The sequence below is a fragment of the Haliotis rubra genome, unplaced genomic scaffold (genome assembly GCF_003918875.1).
Source record: "Haliotis rubra isolate DU_JTF1 unplaced genomic scaffold, ASM391887v1 Scf131, whole genome shotgun sequence".
NCBI lineage: Eukaryota > Metazoa > Mollusca > Gastropoda > Lepetellida > Haliotidae > Haliotis > Haliotis rubra.
Genome location: NW_025765237.1, coordinates 205,693 through 230,714, shown reverse-complemented (window position 1 = coordinate 230,714; position 25,022 = coordinate 205,693). Strand labels below are relative to the sequence as shown.

General features: G+C 41.5%; 1 protein-coding gene across 1 annotated transcript in view; it reads left to right on the top strand.

The window, feature by feature from the left end:
* The window catches only part of LOC124267394 (carboxyl-terminal PDZ ligand of neuronal nitric oxide synthase protein-like), a 204,674-nt gene that overhangs the window by 72,419 nt on the left and 107,233 nt on the right, over positions 1 to 25,022 (top strand). Inside the window, exon 2 of the mRNA XM_046702302.1 lies at positions 5,073 to 5,144. Coding sequence (XP_046558258.1) covers positions 5,073 to 5,144 — 72 coding nt within the window. The remainder of the gene's footprint in view (positions 1 to 5,072; positions 5,145 to 25,022) is intronic.

Here is a 25,022-nt window from a genome sequence, read left to right as displayed (position 1 = left end):
TCAGGTAGTCTTGCCCTCTCACTGGGGCATGTGTACTTTCAGATGGTCGGATTTGGAGATTTATTGATCCATCCATTTTTTGGATGTATGTATGTTTAGGCTGCAAGCCTCTTTAGTGATAATGTGCAGCTCTTCTTGAGGGGTCATCATCAAGGACATTGAGTGGCTGCCTTATTCAATCAACACTCACTAGACCTTGGCAGTTACCTAGCCCAAGGCCCCTTCAAGTTGACCGATATCACACTTCTATTACATAGCACGATCATGATATGAAATCTACTTCCGGAGCCAATTAGCACCATTCTTCCTTATGATTGCATGAGATCTGGGAAACCTTCAAGGACAATCTTCGTAAATTGATTCTGCCATAATACCTGTCATACTCGGACGCATGCTTGATTCTGTCTCGTTCTGCTGCCGCTGGCCTCCCGCGAGACGCTAATTGATGCTTATTGCTGTACGACATGGGTGCATGCAGGGGCAGTGTATCCATTACTGTAGTGCGTCCTGCCTGTCACAGTATTGTGTCTGTCCCATTACTTAGTGTCTGTCACAGTGTTGTGTCTGTCCCATTACTTAGTGTCTGTCACAGTGTTGTGTCTGTCACAGTGTTGTGTCTGTCACAGTATTGTGTCTGTCACAGTGTTGAGCCTGTGTTGTGTGCCTGTCACAGTATTGTGTCTGTCACAGTATTGAGCCTGTGTTGTGTGTCTGTCACAGTATTGTGTCTGTCACAGTGTTGAGCCTGTGTTGTGTGCCTGTCACAGTATTGTGTCTGTCACAGTGTTGAGCCTGTGTTGTGTGTCTGTCACAGTATTGTGTCTGTCACAGTGTTGAGCCTGTGTTGTGTGCCTGTCACAGTATTGTGTCTGTCACAGTGTTGAGCCTGTGTTGTGTGTCTGTCACAGTATTGTGTCTGTCACAGTATTGAGCCTGTGTTGTGTGTCTGTCACAGTATTGTGTCTGTCACAGTGTTGAGCCTGTGTTGTGTGTCTGTCACAGTATTGTGTCTGTCACAGTGTTGAACCTGTGTTGTGTGCCTGTCACAGTATTGTGTCTGTCACAGTGTTGAGCCTGTGTTGTGTGTCTGACACAGTATTGTGTCTGTCACTGTTGAGCCTGTGTTGTGTGTCTGTCACAGTATTGTGTCTGTCACAGTGTTGAGTCTGTGTTGTGTGCCTGACCCAGTACGGTGTCCCTGTTAGTTTTAGTGTCTGATCTGGTGCTCATGCTGTCCACCTCTGGTTTGGAGAGTCCAGATTTGGTTACTGACAAGCTATCATGCACTAACTTGTGCATATCTTCACAATAACACTAACTCACTCATTCCATTGCTCGCTCACTCACTCACTCACTCACGAAGGATGGTGAATATTGTGATCAGCAACACTGTCAGACCTCTGTACAGTCAGCTTCATCATTGAGGTGACTGAACATTGATTAAATCATTCAGATGGACCACTGATGTTCATGAGAGCCCCACCACCTTTACTCAAAAGTGGAATACCCTCCTTCAGCAACAGCGACATCAGCAGCGGGTCCTCGCAGCATCAGAGACACTGTTGATTCTCAGCGCCAATGCTTGTCTCAGCTATCAAAGTTCATGGCTTCCTCCTTGATAATCCCACCAAATTCAATTCCGTAGGGTCGTCTTGGACATCTCCATTTTGTCAGAGATGGATGAGGATTGATGTGGGTTATTGATAAGTAGGGGGAGTTGTCTTTCTTCCTGTGACCGTGTCAGCCAACAAAACTGCCGACTTGTTGATCCGACTTTCATTTCGCCTCGCAGTGACCCAACAATACTCATGTGAGACAAAATCAATGGTAAGAAAACGAAACTGTCAGAAGAGATATCAGGTGCTAATGTAGCTATTGACTTATATAGATCGTTCTGCTTGCTGCGCGGTGTTCACTGTGTAACCAACATTATGCAAGTCTGTGTGGCAATTTAAAAAATTGTCATTGTTTGAAAGGTTTGAGGATAAAATCATTCTTGATGGTAAAACATGGCCGAGATTTTATGGTGATTTGTTATAATCATTCTGCAATCTTTACAAAGAATGAAGACGTTTCACACCAAGATTTATATCGTCTCTTTATGATCGGTCCCTAATGGCTCTGTGCTATTTGTCAAGGAATGATCTGATGGCCTCTGTGATCCTCTTAACTAAGTCTCGGCCAGGGAGTGAGGGTAAGCGTGCGTACGTTACTGCTGAGCTAGAGTAGGCGATTAGCTTCATCTGGAAGAAGCAGACATTGATTCTAGGAAGGTTATGATTGATAAACGCTATGTTGAATCCACCACAGGAAGGATGAACATTCAAGCCATTGATTAAGTCCTGCAAGATGGAGTCACCTACTGTTTTCCTAATGACCAGCATGTAGTCAGGGTGTGGATTAGGCCAAATCTTGTCCGCTTGTGTGCAGAAGTACTCCCGTCATCCATCTTGAACTTGCAACACAGTCCTGGAAGAGTTATTGGAGCTGATAAATGAGGAAGGGGCATCTGGGAATTATATGGGAAGATGCTTTTAATAAACTTTTGATTGGATGTCAAATTCTATTATTTTGATATTATTTTACTTGTGGTTATTTAAACCTTTGGTTATAATTGTCTGACCTTTTCTTGGGATCAGGAAATTGGAGATAGAAAATATTTTTGGAGATTTATTGAGGACTTTTGACATTTTATCTGAACATGAAATCTAAAATATTTGGTGAATAATTGCTCTGACTGTCACAGAGTGAAATTCTTCATCTTGACATTCGTGATCAATCTCACCAAGATTTATTGGATTGGATTAAGTGAGGCGAGGCCAAATCTTGACGGAAGTTTTCTGCTCTCCTGACTGCCTGTGATATATCTAAATAAAGCCCAATATATGACTGGGAAACTGAACAATAACATCATATTTGATAGTAGAAAATATTCTGTCAGTGCTAATGCCAAAAGGGGCCATTGTTGACATGGGTACTATAGATATGTATCCCAGGTATGGTTTAAATATATGGATTGGTATGTACCCGAGCCAAAGTCAGAATACTTCAGGCCATAATCAGTAGGAATATGTATGCTGTCTTGCATGGAAATTCTGTGTTCCAGTTTCATCTATTTCAACGTGGTTTATCTAATTCTCATTGAAATTTGGTTGATCTGATTTTCACTGACATTTGGTTGATCTGATCTTCACTGACATTTGGCTGATCTGAGCTTTACTGATATTTGGCTGATCTGAACTTCACTGACATTTGCTTGATCTGATCCTCATTGCAATATTCTTGATTTCATCCAAAGTTAAAGCACATATTTTTTCATTCCCGCTACAACTTGTTTCTTTTGACCCTAAGTGATTTGACTCTGTTCATCTGATCCTCAATGTAACACTGTTCATCTGGTCCTAAATGCAGGCTTGGTCATCTGATCTTCAATGCCACTGTGTTCATCTGATCTTCGATGCCACTCTGTTCATGTGATCTTCAATGCAGCTCTGTTATTCAGATCTTTAATGCCACTCTGTTCGTCTGATCTTCAATGCCACTCTGTTCATGTGATCTTCAATGCAGCGCTGTTCATCTGATCCTCTATGCAACTCTGGTAATTTTATTAGTACAACTTTGTTACCTCCATCCTCGCTGCAACTTTGGTCATTGCAACTTGCTGAATGAAAATAGTATTTCCTACAAGTGTGGTGTCTGGGCAGAGCGATCCGTCAGTGACTGAAGTTGCCCTTAGTTCTCCTGCTGCTTGGTACGTCTGTACAAACCCCATCCATATTGTCTGTCAGACCGACCCCCTCCCTTCTGCTACTACAACTCAACCCCTGGGAAACTGCGTGTGCTTCACTGGTTATTTAAGGAAGTCCCAGGGTCCTGGAGAAAACGTACATGTGATAGTGCAGCGCATCAGATGTTTGCTTTGAAATTTGCTGTGTACCAGGCACTTGGTCACTTCTGAAATATTTTATTTGATCAGAATCTTTATAGAACAGGAAATTGTTTAAGTTATTTAGATTCAGTTGTGGTGAAATTGTGAGAATTTGTTGATTCTATTTCCAGAATAAACAGATTGAATTATTTCCCCCTCTTGATCGTGTTGTCATGGATACGTCATTTATCCATAATTATGCATCTCAAGTAGTGTTAGTTTTACATCTTTGAAATGTATGTTCACAATTACCAGTGGATGCCACTCTCAGCATCATCGTCATCGACAACAACATGATCATAAAGTGTTCTCATCATCTCCCCTGAATTTACGTCCAGATTCTAACGGCAGAAAGGAATCTGTTTTCATATTCCCACAGAGACATTAGGAATGAAAAAAAAAAAGGTTGTGGTTCCGATTACCCGACTCAGATCCTTGAATTGTGGTGCCGACCCTATATTTTTTAAGTGATATGAATAAAATAAGCTTTCAGATACCCTTGTGTTTTCCAGGCACTGACGGACATCGGTCATTCTGATTGAGAAAGTCGACATGATGGCCACAAGTTTGATTGAATAAACAATTACACATTGATAAATGTGTTATTAGTTTGTACTTTACTTGTAAAAATAAATAAAATCCTACCTACCTACCCTAAATTTTAAAGAGGTGTCATCGGAACCGCAACATTTTTCTTTTTTGGCCTTAGTTCTGCTATGATGTTCTGATGTGTTTAGTCAGTGACAGTTTCATGTTGAATATTAGTTATGATGGTTATGATAAATCATACTTCAGAACTAGACACGTGAGTCACGCATGTGTTCAGACAAACACTCTAGAATTACTAGCAGACAGTATTTGACAGTTGGTCGCTCTTCAGACGCAACAGGAATTAATCTGAATCAGTGTTATTTATGTTAAAGGTATGATAGTGATCAAATAAGCCATTACTGTACTTACAGGTTTTATTTGTAAGAAATGACTTCGAAATGTTTATGGTTTGTACCTCCTTAAACTATTGAAATCTGCATTTGCTGACAAAATCTAAAATAAGTTTAACTGTCTGTTTGCGGATTTGTCTACTATTTGTTTGTGGGTATTTGTTTTGTTTGTACGTACAATTAATTCCAATGTTTTTTTGCAGTATATCGGCACATTGGATGTACCGAGACCAAGCAGCCGTGTGGAGATTGTGGCGGCCATGAGAAGAATCCGGGTAGGACTTTCTTCTTTACTGCTACACACAGGGAAACTAGTAACTACTGTCCACACAACTGTTTATATGAAGATTAGTAATCTTATATTACCATTACCTGGCACACAACAGTTGAGATGGTAGTCTGTGGTTTAATGTAGCAGACCCTTGTATAACATAGCAGACCATGGTTACAAGAACATTATACCCTTGTATAACACACCATGGTAAAATATCCTGGATCCTGGTATATGATAACAGATCCTGGTAAAAGATAGCAAACCGTGGTATAAGACAGCAGATCCTGGTTTAATATATTCAATCATGGTATAAGACAGCAGATCCTGGTTTAATATATTCAGCCATGGTATAAGACAGCAGATCCTGGTATGATATCTTCAACCATGGTATAAGACAGCAGATCCTGGTATGATATGTTCAGCCATGGTATAAGACTGCGGATCCTGGTATAATATATTCAACCATGGTATAAGACAGCGGATCCTGGTATAATATATTCAACCATGGTATAAGACAGCGGATCCTGGTATAATATATTCAACCATGGTATAAGACAGCGGATCCTGATATAATATATTCAACCATGGTATAAGACTGCAGATCCTGGTATAATATATTCAACCATGGTATAAGACAGCGGATCCTGGTATAATATATTCAACCATGGTATAAGAGAACAGATCCTGGTATAATATATTCAACCATGGTATAAGACAGCGGATCCTGGTATAATATATTCAACCATGGTATAAGACTGCAGATCCTGGTATAATATATTCAACCATGGTATAAGAGAACAGATCCTGGTATAATATATTCAACCATGGTATGAGATAACAGTTCCTGGTGTAATATCATAGATTCAACAGAAATCTATGATGTGGGGTCAGATTTGGTTTAGATATCTAAGCTTACTGTAAGCATGGATCCTAGGTTTCAGTGTGTCATTTCATCTTTTGTGGATCCCATACCTGCTATTGACAGGTGTTGTGTACTTTGAAATGACCCGTGCCATGATTTGCAAAATGGTTGATTGGTGCCATGAAAACCATTTTATGGTGACTCATGTATGAAGTGCATACGGTTAGCTTAAAGTGGCTGTTTTCCTAAAGATGCGTTACCATATCATTATTTATCCAGTTTTAAATGGGTACAATTTCAAATTATAAATCTATGTTTAAGTAAAGTTGCGAATTTTTGTGATCCTTAGCAAAGTGTGAGTAGTATATATTCAGCCATGGTATGACATAACAGATCATTATAATGTCTGATGAAAATGTGACACTGCACTAAAAGTAAATATCGGGTGTGCCTTACATTAAACTCCATTCTGGCTGCTTGTTTGCAGACCTCAGGGACGTTATTCCTCAACATGCCAGCATTCACCGTTATTCCTCAACATGCCAGCGTTCCCCGGCATCCCATGGCTCTCTTGTTAGGGATGATATGTTTATAAATGCTCCTGTTTCTGAAAACACACCACCCATAGTCTGGCTGGGGCAGGCGATGATTGTTCACATATTGACATAACTGAAATAGTTGTGCATGGAAATCTTGCATATTCTGAATTCACCAGGTCCTGGATTTGCAGGGAAACCATACACCAGATATCAGGAAGGATTTGATTGTTGCTATACGCCACCATTGAATGGTGATTGGAGAAATGGAAAAAAATGTTTTGACTAGTTAACATCATAAAAAAAGCATATCTAATCAAGGCTCTGGATATCGTCCAATCCAAACACTGATGAGAGAAAAAACTCCAGAACATTTATACATGCTAATGGAGCAAAAACATTTAGTCTTATTCAATTTACAGAAACATTTCCAATCACTTGCTGGAGGATAAAAGCCCAGATTACCTTTAGGAAGCAAGGATGAGAGTTTGGCTGGTACAGCTCTATCAGATGTCGAGGATATTTTCTTTGGCAATCCCAGCATTCCCTGCAGCTATGTCAATACGAGCAATAGCTTCCTTCTTCGCACTTTATGATGAACTATAAAAACGGTATAATTCCTTCGAAACATGTCTCATTCTATTTCCCCCTCCTTCTTGATCTGTTTCGAAGTAACCAACTACAGAAGAAGGTAGTCCACTAGGAATTCAGGGCTCCGAAAATTCCCAAACCAGCCAATGAACCTCGAAAATAAATTCTTATTTAAAGCTACTTCTGTTTTTTTGCAAAAGAGATGATTGATGATGAACCCTGGTGGGTTTAGGTATCAGTGGTTGAGTCGGATCAACATCGTGGAGAGCCAGTCTGTCACAGCCACGACAGGAGAGGGAAGTAAGGTTCTTTAGCAGCTGGAACTGTGTGTGAAGTCCTGGAATTGTGTAGAGACCATGGCCCCGTTTCAGAAAGCTATCGTAGCATAGTCGTAAGTCTGTTACAATATATGAGTTATGACAGTTGTAGCTTTACAATATCTTTGTGAAATGGGGCCCAGGCATATGAATCGGGACAGAATTGAGAGGATCGTGTTTGTGGAACTTATGACCTTGTGAATGATTTGCTTACCCAACTTACGTAACTTATAGTGTCAACTGCTGACCTGCTAGATGGGTGAGGCTGTGTCATGTGACATCTGAATGAAGGCAGCCTCTGTCATGACCTGTTGTCATGTAAATGGTAACAGTTCCTGAAATGACGAAAGTCATGTCATGACACTTCAAGATATCAACTGTATACGTGATAATGCCTTTCAACTGCTGATATAAATGAATACACTTCAGTTTTACAAATGTTTATAGGTGATGATTTATTAATATATTATTATAGGATATATATATAACGCACATATCCACGCACTAGTGCATGCTCAAGGTGCTGGTCCACCATATAGCTGGAATATTGCTGAGTGTGGCATAAAACTAAACTCACTCACTCAAGGCGCTGGTATATTTTCCTCGATCATTGGATGTCAATCTCAATGGCACATCTTATTATCAATCTAACCACTACTACCCACTGCCCCTATTATCAATCTCAACTCCCTGGGGAGAATACAAAGAATACATGAAAAGCGGTTGTTTCAAACAGCATATATCTGTATATCTAATGTATGCTGCATGTTTGGCACTGACATCACATATGTTTATTTTGACATGCTTGCTTCTGCTGGTTCGGTCTACACACTGCTGTCTGGAGTCGTGTTCTGAAGTGCTTTCCCTGTATTGTCTGGAAAATAAAACAAACTTAGCCATTACTGGTACCGGTGCAGACAAGTTGATGGTCTGACATGGATACCTGCTGCCAGAAATAACTGCTTTCTATATTGTATTATCATCAAAGCACAACACTATTGTCAGGTTGAAGTTCCTCCAGTGCCAGTCAGGTGTTTGAGTGCATCCAGACAGATTAACTAACTGACAGACATTGGTAGAAGTTGGCATTAGTCCGACAGTACTTGCTAAAGAGAACAATAGTTAAGGAATAGTAGAAATTTGCCGTTTTCAAGGGTTGTGTGGTGTGCTGTCATTTTAATGATGTGTTGACTAATGATGGTTGTTTTTGACAGACACGTGTACAGACAGACATTTGTACACAGACAAGGGGTAGCCTTGTGGTTAAAGCGTTCGCTCGTCACGCCGAAAGCCCGGGTTCGATGCCCCGTGTGAAACCCATTTCCGGATGTCCTTTGCCGTGATATTGCTGGAATATTGCTAAAAAAGGCATAAAACCAAACTCCCTCACTCATTCACTGGAAGGGATGGAGTTGTGGCTTTCAGTAAACAGTGTTAAGATCTGTATTCAGTCATGACTTGAACCGTAAACCTCATCTTTGTTCATCTCGATGCCCCACATGGGTACAATGTGTGAAACCCATTTCTGTTGTCCCCTGCCGTGATATTGCTGGAATATTGCTAAAAGCTGCGTAAAACCAAACTCACTCACTCTGTAGGTAATTGAAACAGGTTATTCCCTGGCGGTTCAGTGTTGACAGGTTCCATTGGTGGACAACCCCATACAAAGACCTTATGTTGATACTGCAGCTGCTCAACCTCGTTTTAAGTTTAAATTTAAAGTTACAAATATTTTATGGCTCTTAATGAAACATAAATCTGGAATAACCTTCTCATTTAGATTTCCCTTGTGTGTGTGTTTCGACTGGCTGTGGATGTATGTGATGATCGCTGTGTCCCGAGATAGAGACCTGGACACACAACAGGATTACACTTCACTGCACTCGGACGCATCATCAATGTTTTAAATAACAGGAAATTCAAACAAATGTGCTTTTATGGCAGCAGCAGCAACTTCACAGAAATGCAGACTCTGAAACAAAGATGGCTGCTGTGCTGAGGGATCTGTTAACATTCATGTACATAACCGAAACTTTAAAAAAAGTTGTATTCAACTAGATTTCAAGAGGTTGGTCGGAAAATCCAGCAACGATTCTTTCGTGATGAATGTTCCTGCTGCACCTGTGGTTAATGCGTCTGTCTGTACCCTTGTTGTCTCTAGGTGCGTTCATTACTGTCTCTGATGAGATTACCCAAGGTCACACTGACCTCTGTTGATTATAGCTGAGTAATAGGTTCTTCCAAACTAGTTTGTGATAGAAAGTTTAGATACTGATAGTACTGGATATAGCACTGTGCCCAGATACAGATAGTACTTGATTATATACTGTGCCCAGATACAGATAGTACTTGATTATATACTGTACCCAGATACAGATAGTACTTGATTATATACTGTACCCAGATACAGATAGTACTTGATTATATACTGTACCCAGATACAGATAGTACTTGATTATATACTATACCCAGATACAGATAGTACTTGATTATATATACCCAGATACAGATAGTACTTGATTATATACTGTACCCAGATACAGATAGTACTTGATTATATACTGTGCCCAGATACAGATAGTACTTGATTATATACTGTGCCCAGATACAGATAGTACTTGATTATATACTGTACCCCCAGATACAGATAGTACTTACCCAGATACAGACAGTACTTGATTATACTGTACCCAGATACAGATAGTACTTGATTATATACTGTACCCAGATACAGATAGTACTTGATTATATACTGTACCCAGATACAGATAGTACTTGATTATATACTGTACCCAGATACTGATAGTACTTGATTATATACTGTGCCCAGATACAGATAGTACTTGATTATATACTGTGCCCAGATACAGATAGTACTTGATTATATACTGTGCCCAGATACAGATAGTACTTGATTATATACTGTACCCAGATACAGATAGTACTTGATTATATACTGTGCCCAGATACAGATAGTACTTGATTATATACTGTGCCCAGATACAGATAGTACTTGATTATATACTGTGCCCAGATACTTGATTAGTACTTGATTGATAGTACTGGATATAGCACTTTGCCCAGATACAGATAGTACTTGATTATATACTGTGACCAGATACAGATAGTACTTGATTATATACTGTACCCAGATACAGATAGTACTTGATTATATACTTTACCCAGATACAGATAGTACTTGATTATATACTTTACCTATTTAGAGATAATATTTGCATTTAATACTGTACCCACATACAGATAGTATTTATATAAAACTGTACGCAGATACTCATAGTACTTGATTATACACTGTAACTATATACAGATAGTATTTGATATAAATACTGTACCTAGATACAGATAGTATTTGATATAATACTGTACCCAGATACACATAGTACACACGACCTCCAACAGCAGCACACACCGATCACCAACAGCAGCGCACACTGACGTCCAACAGCAAAACACACACTGACCTCCAACAGCAACACACACTGACCTCCAACAGCAACACACACTGACCTCCAACAGCAGCACACACTGACCTCCAACAGCAGCACACACACACACCTCCAACAGCAGCACACACTGACCTCCAACAGCACACACTGACCTCCAACAGCAGCACACACACTTGTTTGACTTCACAGCAGCACCACACACTGACATCAACACAGCAGCACACACTGACCTCCAACAGCAGCACACACCGACTGACTCCAACAGCAGCACACACCTGACCTCCAACAGCAACACACACTTACCTCCAACAGCAACACACACCGACCTCCAACAGCAACACACACTGACCTCCAACAGCAGCACACACTGACCTCCAACAGCAGCACACACTGACCTCCAACAGCAGCACACACTGACCTCCAACAGCAGCACACACTGACCTCCCAACAGCAGCACACACACTGACGTCCAACAGCTGACACTCCAACCTCCAGCAGCACACACACGACCTCCAACAGCAGCACACACGACCTCCAACAGCACACACTGACCTCCCACAGCACACACACCTCAACAGCAGCAGCAGCACACCAGCAACTCTCCCAACAGCAGCACACACTGACCTCCAACAGCAGCACACAGCAGCACACACCGATCACCAACAGCAGCACACACTGACTCCAACAGCAAGCAGACACACTGACCTCCAACAGCACCACACACGACCTCCAACGATCACCAACAGCAGCACACACGATCTCCAACAGCAGCACACACTGACCTCCAACAGCCAACTTATCTCCAACAGCAGCACACACTGACTGACCTCCAAGCAGCACACACCGACCTCCAACACACTGACATCAAACAGCAGCACACACTGACCTCCAACACACACTGACCTCCAACAGCAGCACACACTGACCTCCAACAGCAACACACACTGACCTCCAACAGCAACACACACTGACCTCCAACAGCAGCACACACACTGACCTCCAACAGCAGCACACACACTGACCTCCAACAGCAGCACACACACTGACCTCCAACAGCACACACACTGACCTCCAACAGCAGCACACACCGACCTCAGCAACTCCACAGCACACACACTGACCTCCAACAGCAGCAGCAGCACAACAGCAGCACACACGACCTCCAACAACACCACACACTGACCTCCAACAGCAGCACACACACTGATCTCCAACAGCAACACACACTGACCTCCAACAGCAACACACACACTGACCTCCAACAGCAACACACACTGACATCAAACAGCAGCACACACCAACCTCCAACAGCAGCACACACGACCTCCAATAGCAGCACACTGCACCGACCTCCAACAGCAGCACACTGCACCAACCTCCAACAGCAGCACACACTGACCTCCAACAGCAACACGCACCAACCTCCCAACAGCAGCACACACCGATCACCAACAGCAGCAGACACTGACCTCCAACAGCAACACGCACCGATCACCAACAGCAGCACACACGACCTCCAACAGCAACACGCACGGATCACCAACAGCAGCACACACGACCTCCAACAGCAACACGCACCGACCTCCAACAGCAACACACAACGACTTCCAACAGCAGCACACACCGACCTCCAGTATTAACTCACACCAACTTCCAATATGTTTGTGTTTGCATTTAGTTCTGTTGTTTCAATTTCTGATTAATTGTTAAGAAATCAAGATTTTGTTGACTGAATGGTAATACCCCTTGTAGAAACTGCAGCAAGGCATGTTTGTTGATGTACATGGCACAGGATGGAATGGTTGTTCCTGAAAGCAGCAGATATTCTATGTCTGTGTTGTAACACATTCGGAGTGTCATACTTGGTTCATGGATACACCATCTCTGTCACAGGTTACAATGTATAACAGTTATGTTGTGTGTAATGTATAACAGTTATGTTGTGTGTATTGTCTTATATATCACGGGTTACAATGTATAACAGTTATGTTGTGTGTATTGTCTTATATATCACGGGTAACAAATGTAAACATCGGGCGGAATATTTGTACAACAGTAGTAAGTGTGCTGCATCAGTTTGCTCTGTTCCGGATTGTCAATATGAGCTGTTGTTACCTCAAGGACAGAGGGAATCAAGGATGCAGAGATCCCATTACTGCTAATGTAAGTGTAGCCAATATATATATACAGCTGCACATGTCTAAACCTGTTACCGTGCACACATGGCACACATTGAGATGGAATACTGAGCAAGGATTATAAACCTTCATGTGACCTTTGGAGGAAGATGAGAACTGGTTTGGGTTGAGTGCCACAAGAACAGAGACAAAACTGATGCAATATCACACTTTTCCGACACAAATATCCACAAGCTTGCATGTGTACACATATAATGTTAATATGCAAACACAGCTCTTTGTCGTTTAATGGCAGACAGTGTCCATATCAAGTGTTTCATGCCAAACTTGACTCATTTCTCAGTGAATAGGTTGACTGTTATTCAAAGAATCGTGTGCCAACACAGTGTTTGCCCTCATGTGATACGCTCATAGAATCTTTGCCAAAAGTGTAGTCGATTCCATGTGATGTATTCCAGGAATCTCAGACCACAAGAGCACCATGCTCGCCTCAAGGCAAATTGCTTGAAATTCTTAATTCTGAGAAAACAATCTTTCTGTTATATGTTCTGCTGTGTTTATGATGGGTCTGTTGTGTTTGAGATTTGATCTGTAATAATCCCTTCTTGCAATGGGACGTGTTTCAGATGTCAGATGTGGGGTCTGTTGCATCATGGGAGACGGTCTATGGGGGATCTGTTTGTGTTTGCTCGTGTTTACAGATTGGCATGTATTAGTGAGTTTCCTGAGCTGGCATATGTCAATACGATGATGTCGATCATTTCCCTGGAACAACAGAGCTGGGTGAAATACAATAGGATGAAGCCAAACATTCTGGAGCCAGAAGTAATCTCCTTAACATTTGATTGGTCAGTTTTTGTAGCCTGTCTTGTTGTGGAGCCATTTACCCCAGCAAGATACAAGTTTATCACCATGGTTTTGAAGGTCATGTGAAACCATCATAGTTCAGTGGATTCATTGAATTAGGGATATGGAAAAAAGTCAGATAAAGTTTGATTAGAACTATGGTTAATCCATCTTGTGTTTGTGGAGGACTCTGTAGTTTCTCTTGATTAGAGTATCAGCATCTGGTTAGAGTTACAGTCACAGAACAGAAGGTACTTTTGAACTGTTAATTCTTTCATAGTTTGCTGTAAATAATATTTTTTAAAAACAATTTCAATTTCAAATGCACTAATGATTTTGTTCAACACAGACACTATAATGAAATAAAGAAACCAGAATTAATATTTTGCCAATGGTGCTTGGGACATGGATCTATCAGATTGTTTTACTCAACATATTCTTCAGAATGGAGGATTGAAAATCTTGAAACTTTAAACAGAATTGACTCCTGGGAACAGCTTTTTGTCCTGGTGCAGTCAGCTGTTGCTTTTCGTGGTTTGTGTGGTGCTTGACACAGTGGGTGGGCAAGTAGACTGTGCAGAGCTGGAATATAGGGGGTTTGGGTTCAGTGCTCACAGGTTTTAAACAAGAAATATTGTCGTTCAAACTCCGATAAAGGCTCATGAATGTCCTTTGTGTGAGATAGAATTCTGTTTAATGCCAACATCAATTAAACAAAAAGTCTCCTTTGGATGGAAATCAAATGTCACCTCAAGCCTTTTTCTGAGATAAACCTAGGGATCAGAGGAGGACAGTTGGCCCCAAAGGGCCCTGTCACTAAAAGGAGCGGTATAATCTCATCCCACTGTAGATCGTGGACCTGTAATGCATTGGGGCTACACGTGCTGGGGTCATTACCAATTAGAAGTCACATCATTCAACCATCAGATAACGGTATAAGTGACGGGCATATTTATTGGTCCTCGTGTTAAGCCCTGTTCATCTCTATGCTGTCATCACCTCATGTGGGCCAGTCAAGCCCCACTACTGCCTAACATTTTACAGTTTGGAAACTTGCAGCCCACAATGTCACTTGGAGATGACCAAGGTGTAAGATCTATCTGGAACACCAACAAAATTATTCATGAATTTGAACTTATCCCAAAATTCATAAGTTTCCATTTATATGATATGCAAAGAGGATATAGATAAACCTTTTTTTAAACAAACTGTTCAATGGAAGTAAAAAGACGAGTGTCTGTCTTATGCTTGAAGATGTTCTGGATATTTCTACATACTAGATCATCATCACTTCATATCACCTTGCATGCCTCAATCACATCAGGAAGGTAAACAGATTTAATTCCGAGACACTGTGCCATTCCAATTTGGTTCTTCATGAGTAGGCAACTATCCCAATTGCGTAGATTGATGCTCATGCTGTTGATCACTGGATTGTCTGGTCCAGACTCGATTAATTACAAACCGCTGCCATACATGGAATATTGCTGAATGCATGTAAAACCAAACTCACTCACTCTTCATGAGTGCTACGAGTTACGATACTTCAGTTACTGTTGCTTCGTTTGTTTTGTGAAGTTCTGTTTCTGAAGCAAATCCTGGCATATGAACAAAGGAGCGATAGTAATACCTTGATCAAATCAATTAGATTGAACCTATGCACAAATAGGTCCCTGCCATATGTTGACACAGAGTTTTACTGTTGAGCAATTAGATAAAGTGAGATACTCAAAACACAACAGAGTTTCACACAATAATCCTATACCAGGAATAAGAAAAGATTTTTACTTGATTTGTCTCTTCAAGACCAGAAACTGTAAACAAGGCTTCCACTATAGCTTCATGTCACCCAATGTGCTTGTTAATTAAGAGTTGACAGATGAAATTGTGAGGCAAGATTCCAGACCACTGGTGAGGATGTTGGTTGGGCCAGCCATGGCAGTTAGATATGTTTACTTGGTAGCCTGATCCCCAAAGTGAGTTAGTTTTCTTGCAGATGTTAAAAGACCCTGATTCTGAGGAAATCTAGACTTGCTGTATTGAGGGCTTTAGCATTGCAGAGAGGCTAGGTTGTAGGGAAAATTATGTGGTTCAGGGACTGTGAGACAGACTACTTGTTTACACACTGGAGAAGTCAGCAGTGGTGCCTCACAGCAATTATCCCTGTGTGGTGTCATGGCAGAATAACATGATATCCCTGCAGAGGCCATCCTAGAGACAGATGGCAGAGAAGCACCGGGACATACACACTGCCCTTGGACTGCTCCATACTCCTGGGTGTATGTACAATGTAGGCACCCCTTTAATCTTTTTACATAGTATTGGAAGCTGTTGACCTCTTTTTCATAGTATTGGAAGCCCTTTGACCCTTTTTCGGTGTTGGAGGGCCTTCTCCAGTGTTGGAGGCCCTTTGACCTTTCTTCAGTCTTGGTGGCTGTTTGACCATAATTCTTCAGTGTTGAAGGCCCTTTAATATTTATTCACTATTGGAGGCCTTTTGGCCTTTCTACACAGTGTTGGAGGCGTTGTGACTTTCCAAAACAATGTTGGATGTCCAGACAGTCCTTTGACCTTTGCAAAACAATGTCAAAGGCCCTTTAATCTTTCTTTACAGTGATGGAGGCTCCTTGTGCTTTCTACACAGACTTTCCCACACAGTGTTGGAGGCCCTTTAACCTTTCTAGGCCCTTTAACTTTACAGTGATGGAGGCTCCTTGACCTTTCTACACAGTGTTGGAGGCCCTTTAACCTTTCTTTACAGTGATGGAGGCTCCTTGACCTTTCTACACAGTGTTGGAGGCCCTTTAACCTTTCTATACAGTGATGGAGGCTCCTTGACCTTTCTACACAGTGTTTGTTACTTTCCAAAACAATGTTGGATGTCCTTTGACCTTTCAAATATAATGTCAAAGGCCCTTTGGCCTCTCTGCACAGTAGTGTTGGGTGTCCTTTGACCTTTCTTTACAGTATGGGAGGCCCTGTTGTTCTTGCTGTAGTGAATCAGAATGATTATTCATAATCCAATGAAAATCACTATGTAACTGCAGTAAGTATTGGACACCATCAGGCCAATGATTGTTGTTACGCTCTGTGGACACTGTCAGTTCCCAGAATCCAATACACCATCTGTATGTGCAACAGAACTGGCTTAACCTTCACCCATCTGTACCATGTCTGACATGCTCGACAGTGGATCCGAGGGCTGGTTCCTGTTACGTCAAGCCTGTGTCTTCAAGAAGTGGCATCACATGCTGCTCGTATCAGTGAAACACGATGGCCCTCCCTCAAGGTCACATCCGGGGTGCTCCATCTGTGGGTGAAGTAATCCCTCGGTATCCATCCTATCCATTACAGTAAACTATGGCCAACTGTCCTGTATTGATCTGTCTGGGAGGCTTTTACAACTGTTTCTCATAAAATGTCGCAAAAGGATGTCAATTTTCAATTAAAAAAAACATAGAGAAGAAATATGTCTGCCGAGTGGGCATCTGGGTTAATGTTCCAATAAATAACTTCTGCTGTAGCTGCAGGAATGTTGTAAAGAAGACAAGAGTTGCAGATTCATCGAACAAATTATGAAATAACCTCTCTACTTTTTGCAAGTGATTAAAGAAAGCCCTCTGGGTGAAATGTAAGCCTTGATTACATATTTAGAATGAGAGGAATATGATGATTGTTTGCCCTCAGTCACCCAACTGTTGATGATGACTGCAAGATGGTGGTATCGGATCACAATGTGATTCTGCAGGCCTCACAGTCAATAGATAATGTGGGTGAAGATATCACATCTCTGGAAATGCGAGCAGTTCTGATGCTAGACTAGCGTTTAGTGTCTGAATATATATATTTTTTATGGTAACAAATTTCAGAACTCGAGGAAATCTAGACTTGCTTCATTTAGGGCATTAGTGTTGCAGGTAGGGCAAGGCAGAAGGGAAAATAATGTGGTTCAGGGCTTGTGAGACACAGGGTTGATTTCTTTGTGTTTCAACCATCACAGTGTTATATGAGTGGTGGGATGAAGACCTGGGATTTGTTCTGCTCATTAACACATTGTGTGACACGATTTTTTTGTTCTCCTCTGTGACATGACTGCAATATCAGTACAGGCAGCTATCGTTGTATACTCCCTAGGGAGAGACCCATGGACATCCCGGTTAGAACTGGTCTTCAGTAACCCACGCTTGTTGCGAGAGGGGATTAACGGGATCGGGTGGTCAGGCTCGCTGACTTGATTGACACCTGTCATCCTATCCCAATTGGGGAGATCGATGCTCATGACATTCAGCACTGGATTGTCTGGTCCAGACTCAATTATTTACAGACATATAGCTGGAATATTGCTGAGTGCAGCGTTAAACAACAAACCAACCAACCAACTCCGTAGGGAGATGGTAATGTGCATCTAATGACTGGGGTAATGATGTTAGTGTTTAGACCATGCCCCTTGTGTATGGAGGACTAGTGCAGTATAAGTACACTTAGTACACACAGCCAGAAGAACATACACAGTAATGTGAAAATTGTGAGCTTACAAGAAATGTCACTATCAGGGAAGCATTGTACATTAGGTGGCTGTGAGCAGCCATATTTATGTGTGTCTGTACTAGGGCTGCGCAATATAACCGGTTTACCGGTATTTACCGTTTTAACATGAAATCGATACGTATTGCGATACGCTGATAGAAAACCGGTATTTCGACATGCATTCGGGAAACTTCTTAACATTCGGAAGTATTCGGATATTGCCGTTTTTCCCACCGGAAGCCAAGTTAAAGTTCGGTTTGAAGTTGTGTTCTTAAGTTTTGTTCCCAATGTTCTGGATCTGAATGTTTTAAATATTTACTCATTAATGACCTGTGATATCTGATAGGTCCTGGTCAGGTCAAGGTGCTGTCTAAAATCTCAGGGCTTTTTTGGAGAGTGGAAAAACTAGTTCAAACTAGTAACCACTGTGTTGATTGTTCTTTTCCTTGTTTCATTTGTGCCAAATATTATTTATTTTGTCATGATTAAAAGTTTTTTATTAAAGCTTAATCAAGCATAGTGATTTGTTGTGTTTTTGCTATATAAATCAAGCATTAACTCAATTATAAGTAGTTTTTGTCAAAAATAATTCTTGCAATATATTGCAATACATATCGCAATATATGCTTTTGCATCGCAATATATCGCAATATGAAAATTCTCTGCAGAAATTAAACAGCAGTGCAGTAGGTACTTTAACTCTATTAACTTACAAAATAACTGGACAAGTATTTTAAAAGCTGCAGTCAAATACACAACACTTGTCTATATGGTATCACAGAAAAGGATGCCAAACTGTTGTGGAATCAACCTAAATGATGTTCATAGTTAACAAACACTCAACCCACTCTGCTGCCTCGACCGCCTCTGTGGTGTAGTGGTTAGAGCGTCCGCCCGGAGAGCAGAAGGTCGCGGGTTCGATCCCCGACTGCTTCATACCAAAAAGACGTTAAAATATGGTACTTGTTGGTCCCTGCCTGGCACTCGGCATTAATGGGTACAACAAGGACTGGTTGGCTCGGAATCAGTATAATGTGTCTGAGTGGGGTATCCATGCACTTCACTGCGGCATGGTATCTCAGTGGGCTAGCACTATAAAACCAGCTTAAGTCTGGGCTAGTACAAGCAGCCGCATACACTAGACTAACAACAGTTCACATACATATTTTACACTGAAAAGTTCATACCCCTAAAAATGTAATATAATGACCATGTCGCCATATGAGTGAAATATTCTCAAGCTTGGATATATTTCACTTCAGGGGTCGACCGTCATATGAGCTCAATATTCTCAAGCATGACGTAAAACCCAATTTCACCTCACCTCACCTCTGCTGCCTCACCTCACCTCACCTCTGCTGCCTCACCATCAAAACTGATGAAGATTCTTAACAAGACAATCAAATATAAGCGTTATTAATGCTGTAGCAGATTCTACAGTTCTTTAATGGATACTGTAATTAAATATTTATTGAATTGGCCTGATCTTCAGACATCGTTGTCATATGCTGCAGGGTGACTGAGTCATCTTCAGTACCAACACTTTCTGTTATGTGTCCATCAGACGGGTCGCTGTGGGGCAGGGATGGTGACGTGATCTCCATGGTCAACCATTGTGCAGGGAGACCAAGTGTCTACCTGTGCAGCTGGACGGGTTATGGTGTTGTGTCAGTCACACCTTCAGGCAGAGCTTCTTGTCCAGACAGACCAACCCATTACCAGACAGGAAGACCCAATCACACACTACTGTAGATTACTCCTTGAAGATGTTGTGTTCAGGAAGGTATAATAGCCACTCAGGTAGTCACTCAGGCTGTTACACCTCAAGCCTCCCTTGGATTGAAGACTCGATCCACGAAAAAAATAAAGCCTGCCTGGAATTGAAGACTTGGTCCATGAAAATATGGCATCCCTAGAATTGAAGACTTGATCCATGAAAATAAAGCCTCCCTAGGATTGAAGACTCGATCTATGAAAATATGTCATCCCTAGAATTGAAGACTCGATCCATGAAAATAAAGCCTCCCTGGAATTGAAGACTTGGTCCATGAAAATATGGCATCCCTAGAATTGAAGACTTGATCCATGAAAATAAAGCCTCCCTAGGATTGAAGACTCAATCTATGAAAATATGGCATCCCTAGAATTGAAGACTTGATCCATGAAAATAAAGCCTTCCTAGGATTGAAGACTCGATCCATGAAAATAAAGCCTCCCTAGGATTGAAGACTTGATCCATGAAAATAAAGCCTCCCTGGAATTGAAGACTTGATCCATGAAAATATGGCACCCCTAGAATTGAAGACTCAATCCATGAAAATAAAGCCTCCCTGGAATTGAAGACTTGATCTAAGAAAATATGGCATCCCTAGAATTGAAGACTTGATCCATGAAAATAAAGCCTCCCTAGGATTGAAGACTGGATCCATGAAAATAAAGCCTCCCTAGGATTGAAGACTCGATCCATGAAAATAAAGCCTTCCTAGGATTGAAGACTCGATCCATGAAAATAAAGCCTCCCTGGAATTGAAGACTTGATCCATGAAAATATGGCATCCCTAGAATTGAAGACTCAATCCATGAAAATAAAGCCTCCCTGGAATTGAAGACTCAATCCATGAAAATATAGCCTCCCTCGCATTGAAGACTAAATCCATGAAAATAAAGCCTCCCTAGGATTGAAGACTCGATCCATGAAAATACAGCCTCCCTAGGATTGAAGACTTGATCCATGAAAATATAGCCTCCCTGGAATTGAAGACTCAATCCATGAAAATAAAGCCTCCCTGGAATTGAAGACTCGATCCATGAAAATATAGCCTCCCTAGAATTGAAGACTCGATCCAAGAAAATATCGCCTCCCTCACATTGAAAACTTGATCTATGAAGTAGACAGCATCAACACAGACGGTATCTAAAACATCCCAGTTGACCCAAAACGAGAGTTCATTTCACTTTGTTAGAAGCATGGTCCTCCGAGAACTAGAATCCAATTCTGCTCGAAGCAGTCTCCAAACTACAACCAGCAATCACATTAAGCTTGTGTCAGTCCTCCTTGAAATTAGTATTCCAAGACCTGAGACAAATTCCATGTAAACAAATCAAGTTAGAAATCTGAAAACATCTCGTGGTGGCATTTCTTATGTTTGAGTTATTCCAAGGTCAAATGCTTCTTTGTGTTATCTCAAACGATTTCTCCACAATGTCTCAGGTTTGTAAAGGATTTGTTTCATGCTTATCAACCATTGACCATTCACTGTGGTCAATAACTGTTGTATTCAGTTTGAGTTGAGAACTGCTGCGATTCCTTTTTAGTAATGCCCACAACTTGTGTGTGTCCATGTTGTTCAGCTTTGGATCCTGCTTCATGCGAAGTTTTACTGGACACTCTCGCTGATTGGCTGAATGTATTTCTCTCCATTGGTTTAATCATGCAATACCAGTTTTATCTCTCAACGGCAGAGTAGGTCATGTGACCCTTTCACAACCAGTGGAAATACAGATATAATTAACAAATGTAACATTCAGTGAGCGTAAAACCATCCTTTCTGATTCTAGCATAGTGCCCCATCATTTAATATTATATTGCAGGACTTATGGCTGTGATGAATCCTTACTATTGACATTAAATGGCGAAATAGCTGGTGTAAGCATTAAGTGCTGATATACCTGTTGTAGGCACTAAATGCTGATATTCCTGTTGTAGGCACCAAGTGCTGATATACCTGTTGTAGGCACCAAGTGCTGATATACCTGTTGTAGGCACTAAGTGCTGATATTCCTCGTGTAGGCACCAAGTGCTGATATACCTGTTGTAGGCACTAAGTGCTGATATTCCTCATGTAGGCACTAAGTGGTGATATACCTGGTGTAGGCGCTAAGTTGTGATATACCTGGTGTAGGCACTATATGGTCATATTCCTCGTGTAGGCACTAAGTGCTGATATTCCTCGTATAGGCACCAAGTGCTGATATACCTGTTGTAGGCACTAAGTGCTGATATACCTGTTGTAGGCACTAAGTGCTGATATTCCTCATGTAGGCACTGAAGTGCTGATATACTGTGGTATAGGCTAAGTTGTGATATACCTGGTGAAGGCACTATATGGTCATATTCCTCGTGTAGGCACTAAGTGCTGATATTCCTCGTATAGGCACTGTGGTGATATACCTGGTGTAGGCACCAAGTGCTGATATACCTGGTGTAGGCACTATATGCTGATATTCCTCGTGTAGGCACCAAGTGCTGATATACCTGTTGTAGGCACCAAGTGCTGATATACCTGTTGTAGGCACTAAGTGCTGATATTCCTCGTGTAGGCACTAAGTGGTGACACAGTCAGTGTTTGGTGGTCCTCAATACATTCAGTACGGTATAGCTTCATAGGCTCATCTCTCACCAGGGCTTTATGACATATTTTCTCAGAGAATCTCATAATCTATACACAAAAATGGCATTAAATTTGTTTGATTTTCTCCTTGTTGTATGAAAGTCTGTGAACCCCATCTTCCATTAAGTCTGATAGCAAGCGGAGATGTTGGGAGAGGATGATTTAGACCCGATATCTCCACCTTCCACAGGGACACTCTGTGGCATTCATTGACATTTTACCAGCGGAGCCACGAACAAACACACCGTTCCATCATGGCAGATTAAACTGACATAACACCTCATCAGCAAGTCCATCACAGCTTATACTCTACCTTAAATAGATTCCCAACTATCACCTGTGATGCCACGTCTGTCAGCCTGATACCAACCTTGTTTGGCAGTAAGTAGCAGCTTGGTGCTCCGGGATGTGCAGCGACTCTCGGGCGTCTCACGGGGAAGAACGTTGGAAGCGTGGCATGCTTGGGACGGGGATCAGGGGATTAAGATTATATCTCCATGGATGGTTAACCAGATGAGTTATATCCTTGATTGAGAAGATTGCACACATTGCTGTTGTTGACTGTGGAACTTGGAGCATGAGATAGTTTTAAGCTGTTGTGATACCTCTTTTAAACAGAGAATACAGTGCGACATTTGAAACGTATATGACATGTATTCTATATAACCAAGTGAGTATATCATACAGGTCCCTCCTGTAGGAGGCAGTGTGGTAGCCTAGTGGTTAAAGTGTTCGCTTGTCATGCCAAAGATTGGGTTTTATTCCCCTAGAATGTGTGAATCTATTTCTGGTGTCCCCTGCTGTGATATTGTTGGAACTAAACTCACTCACTCACTTACACTCCTTCCTGTGGTGTTTGTTTGTTTCTGAACAGATTACAAGTCTTACAAGTTTCAGAATTTCTCATCGCTGCGACATGTTGGTACAATATTGACGAACTTAATGGATAACAACTTTGTTTATTTTGTGTATCGATTGTGTCATATAGCTGGAATATTGCTGAGTGTGGTGTCATATAGCTGGTATATTGCTGGAGTGTGGTGTCATATAGCTGGTATATTGCTGAGTGTGGTGTCATATAGCTGGTATATTGCTGAGTGTGGTGTCATATAGCTGGAATATTGCTGAGTGTGGTGTCATATAGCTGGTATATTGCTGAGTGTGGTGTCATATAGCTGGTATATTGCTGAGTGTGGTGTCATATAGCTGGTATATTGCTGAGTGTGGTGTCATATAGCTGGTATATTGCTGAGTGTGGTGTCATATAGCTGGTATATTGCTGAGTGTGGTGTCATATAGCTGGAATATTGCTGAGTGTGGTGTCATATAGCTGGTATATTGCTGAGTGTGGTGTCATATAGCTGGTATATTGCTGAGTGTGGTGTCATATAGCTGGTATATTGTTGAGTGTGGTGTCATATAGCTGGTATATTGCTGAGTGTGGTGTCATATAGCTGGTATATTGCTGAGTGTGGTGTCATATAGCTGGTATATTGCTGAGTGTGGTGTCATATAGCTGGAATATTGCTGAGTGTGGTGTCATATAGCTCATATAGCTGGTATATTGCTGAGTGTGGTGTCATATAGCTGGTATATTGCTGAGTGTGGTGTCATATAGCTGGAATATTGCTGAGTGTGGTGTCATATAGCTGGTATATTGCTGAGTGTGGTGTCATATAGCTGGTATATAGCTGAGTGTGGTGTCATATAGCTGGTATATTGCTGAGTGTGGTGTCATATAGCTGGTATATTGCTGAGTGTGGTGTCATATAGCTGGTATATTGCTGAGTGTGGTGTCATATAGCTGGTATATTGCTGAGTGTGGTGTCATATAGCTGGTATATTGCTGAGTGTGGTGTCATATAGCTGGTATATTGCTGAGTGTGTGTCATATAGTGTCATATAGCTGGAATATTGCTGAGTGTGGTGTCATATAGCTGGTATATTGCTGAGTGTGGTGTCATATAGCTGGTATATTGCTGAGTGTGGTGTCATATAGCTGGTATATTATAGCTGGTATATTGCTGAGTGTGGTGTCATATAGCTGGTATATTGCTGAGTGTGGTGTCATATAGCTGGTATATTGCTGTATATTGCTGGGTGTGGTCATATGTCATATAGCTGGTATATTGCTGAGTGTGGTGTCATATAGCTGGTATATTGCTGAGTGTGGTGTCATATAGCTGGTATATTGCTGAGTGTGG